At 36.1% G+C, this 4,151-nt stretch overlaps 1 protein-coding gene across 1 annotated transcript in view; it reads right to left on the reverse strand.

The window, feature by feature from the left end:
* The window catches only part of wars2 (tryptophanyl tRNA synthetase 2, mitochondrial), a gene marked incomplete at its 3' end in the record, with an annotated part of 32,730 nt that extends 31,324 nt beyond the window's left edge, over window positions 1-1,406 (reverse strand). The window contains 1 exon segment of the mRNA XM_014027866.1: window positions 1,262-1,406. Coding sequence (XP_013883320.1) covers window positions 1,262-1,366 — 105 coding nt within the window.
* Window positions 1,407-4,151: the final 2,745 nt, after the last annotated feature.

Raw genomic sequence — 4,151 nt, forward strand, 5'->3', positions numbered from 1 at the left:
TAATACGATTTATGCCACCAGGCAGAGTGACTGGAGATTTCAGTCCGCTCGGTGCTCCTTTCCACTTCAAATATAATGAAATTTTTTTTAAAAAGTTGTGCAATTTATTTATCTATCAACACAATTAAAAATTTGTTGTATAGCCTAAGTCTGTAATTTTGACACAATCTGGAACACATTTTTACGAATCATTCCCACTAAATTGGTCATGTGACTAAGACTAAGGGTGTCCATGGACTCAAGGGGATTAATCATTAAAATAATAGTTATCGCCTAAATATCGCAATTAATCMTGATTAATTTTTTTTGCCAATATTGCCCAACCCTAGCGCAGAATACTGTTTATTCTGTTGCCAAACCTTTAACAGAGTCTGGAGAAGTGYAAATAACGGATATACTTGCAGCCATAATATTAATGAACAGCTGAATATGACAGCAATATACGGAAACCACATGTTTGTGTGTACAAAAGTAAGCATAAGTTCATCTACCATGAACTGACTGTCATGATTTTATATGTTRTTTTATATTAATATCAACTTTGTAAAATGAAAGACTACCACTTCGAACTGACTGCGTGTGCACAGCAATTATATTGTAAGGGTCATGTAAATTATAGCAGTGCCCAACATAACAAACACACAAATAAATTAATTAAATTATAAGAAAAAACTAATTTAATTGTATGTTTGTTAGACTGTTAATTCCTYAGTTCATTACTTTGTAAAACAGCAAAACAGCCTAATAATATTAACAATTAAACTAAGAAGTACTTGTTCATCTTTGTAAATAAGGATGAAAGACAGATTTCATTGKGTAGCAGCTGGACTGAATGTCCTGAAAAGGAAAACCTCGCTCAAAAGATACTGAGAATTGTTTCCATTTAGCAATCTCTTCGACGTCTGCAGCTTCTGGCTTCATTTGTTAAAACAACTTACAGGCATAAACATGGTATAAAAATAAGTTTTCATCTTGGAAAATAAAATCTCTTTAAAAGTTGCTTTACTAACAGAACGGCTGTTGTGCTATAATGTTCCACACAAACATGTTCAGTAGATAATTCAGAGTTATAAGATGCTTCAGACAAACCTCTTCTGCCTTGTTTTTAGCTCTCAGTTTGACCAGACGAGCTGCTGCTTCATAAAGCACCCACAGAGGTCGGAAACACACTTTAACATCTAATAAACATTAACCGCTGCTAAAATCACTCCCAAAAGCCWAATTTTATTTCTTTTCTTCGTACCGAAGCACGAGCACGTACCTTTTTTTCCGGAAACTCTGCAGCGCAGAAAAACCTTTTCGGAGGCTTTAATTTCCAAAAACATCTAAAGAGAATTTTGAAATTACTCCGACAGAGAAGCGCCATGTTGGTTTGAGTGACGTCAAACTACGGTGGCTGGGAGAGGACAAAACACTTCTCATTCACAAATCTGACAAATTCAAGCGAGCAGTAGTTATGGTAAGTCAGAAAAAAACACTATAAAGGAACCATAAAAAAGATTACAACATGTATAAAGTATACATTTCAGAACTAATAAAAATTTATTTTGCATTGCAGAGTATAAATTCAATACCTGAATTTTTATGAATGTCATTTAGTGTTATAAATTCTTCTAAATAAAATTTTAATGATAAAAAAGAACAATTACCTAAGTAATTTAGAGAATTTTTTTATAAAGAATAACACTAAACTATATGTGACATGTCATCTATACACTTTGTCCCACAATAAAACCATGTACAACTAAGTTATTATTACTTCTATGTTTTTTTTCTTTCAAGCTGGATTTTTTTAGCAGTCTGTTCATTGACTGCTACTTTTAATGAACATCTTTTATTAAATCACTTGGATTTTTGTACTTGCTTGTAAATTTATTTATTTATTTATTTATTTATTTATTTATTTATTTATTTATTTATTTATTTATTTATTTATTTATTATATCTGGGGGATTAAAAGGGGACAGTATGGGACGTTTTAAAAGATGTTCTGTKAAAAGCTTATATACAATACATTATCGTTGTAGATAACTATTGAATTGTCATGGTCTGTTTTTCTGCCTTAGTTTTCTAGTGTTTCTGTGTTCCCCTGTGTATCTCTGCCCTGCTGCCTGTCATTCCTCCAGCCCCACCCATTCTCACCTGATTCCTCTTGTATGTCCTCCAGGTGTTTCTTGTTGTCTCATTAAGTTCTCCCTTTATATTCTGTGTCCTTTCTTCAGTGTTTGTCTGATCATTGTGCTGTTACCAGACAGTGTGGTGTGTTCYGTGTGAATTTTGAGCTGCCTTGCCATCCTTGCTTATTAAAAAGCTTGTTTTTGCCTTTTTAAACCTTCCTGTGCCCTGAGTCATTAAGCCTGCACACATCCTTACATGGATAAACCACTGTAAAGAGGAAATAGAGCTTTATTTTGACAGGGCTGACAAGCTAGTGTTTACAAATGCAGCAAAGTCCAAGGTTAATTACAGCCATAATACAATGATTTCAGTAACTTATGTATAAGATATATTGCATAAAAKGTAATATTTCCATAAATTTAACATTAAATTATTTACATGAAGTTCTCCCACTTTTTAGGGAGGGTTATTCAGACTTGAATGATGAGCTAAGAAGAGCCAGACTGAGCAGACCATCTCGAGTGAATCTTGCCAACTTAAACTTTAATAAACTCAAACCTTTTCTTCCAAATCTCATTATTCAACCCTTTAAATTCTTATCGGTTTTGCATTACATAGATGATTAGGCATGAAAATAATATMCCTGTCAGAAGTGTCCCAGGCTGCATCACACGGGCTAAAGCTTGTTGCTGCTGCAGTTATTGGCGCTTGTAAATCATGGTTATGGTTATGTCATAATCATCAAACACTTAGGCCTGCAAAAGACAGAGCTTTTTAAGAAAATCATCATTTTCCTTTCCTCTTTATTTAMAAAAAGCAACAGAGACTTAACCTGCAGAAATAAACTTTGCTGCAACACTGACAAAAGGTGTCATGACCAAATTTCAGTTCACTGGCCATTTAATTAATATTTCTCTATGCATAAGATTAAAAAGCATTTATAGAATAAACTAAATATTTTTGCGATCCCTCACTATTCAGGGTGAAATCAAAGATCTCTGTTGTAATCCATGCCAGCTTTCATCACTGCTCTGTATGTATGTCTGAGCTCAGTGCAGCCTATAGAAGAAGATATGCGGCTACACACGCTCCCACCACAACATGTACAGTAGTCTATAGGAATGTGTCAGACGTGTGGTTTCCTCGTCTCCATGCTAATTAAGTGGTGTTGTGTCTGTCTGMTTCCTCAACAACCAAATTTTCCCAGGGAGCAGCTGCAGAACTCCTCTGTTCTATACCTTCCCTCATTACAACGTGGCGATATACATGTTACAAGTGATTATCCCTCACGCTGGGTAAGGTTACATGTTTGCAGGGCACACCGGCTGCTCACAGTCACAGAGACCTCTTCTTTCTTAAACATCTGCTCCTGATTTTTTTATTTTCTTTACCCCTCTACCTTATGCATCTGGTTGCATTTGCAGAACAAAATACTATCATTCCATATTCATTATTATTTCCCGAGGCACTGTGGCTGAGCTCTTTTGTGCGTCAGATTTAGACCTGAGCCGGTATGTTCTCTCATTCTTATTTTGGTGGAGCAAAGAAAATGGGAGATGGGTTTGCCTGCTGTGTGGGTCTCAGTGTGTGTGTGTGTATACATGTTTTTGCTACCTGGTGGGGATGATTTTTGACCATTTTCCTGGTACACACAGGCTGGGGACAAAAGCCCATTTCCGCATTGCAGGAAATACGGCCTGGTGGGTCAGGGGTTGGGGTTAGAACCAAGATGTGAATTCAGTTTAGGCCAGATTTAGGGTCAGGCATGTACTTCTCTGGTTAGGTTTAGGGTAAGGGGTCAGGGTTAGGCTATAGACGTGACTGGTAATTGAATTGAAGTCAATGCAAAGTCCCCATGAGGATAGAAGAATAAACATGCGCGTATGTGTGTGTGTGTCTGCAGAAACTTTCAGCTCCTGTTTCCTGGCCACCCAGAAGACACTGGTTCTATATACTTCATCTTTTCTCTCCCCTTTCTTTACTCCTCATCTGTACCTAAAAGAAATCTCTTCACATTTTTTTTTCTTTCATTG

This window comes from Austrofundulus limnaeus, unplaced genomic scaffold, assembly GCF_001266775.1.
Source record: "Austrofundulus limnaeus strain Quisiro unplaced genomic scaffold, Austrofundulus_limnaeus-1.0 Scaffold692, whole genome shotgun sequence".
Classification (NCBI taxonomy): domain Eukaryota; kingdom Metazoa; phylum Chordata; class Actinopteri; order Cyprinodontiformes; family Rivulidae; genus Austrofundulus; species Austrofundulus limnaeus.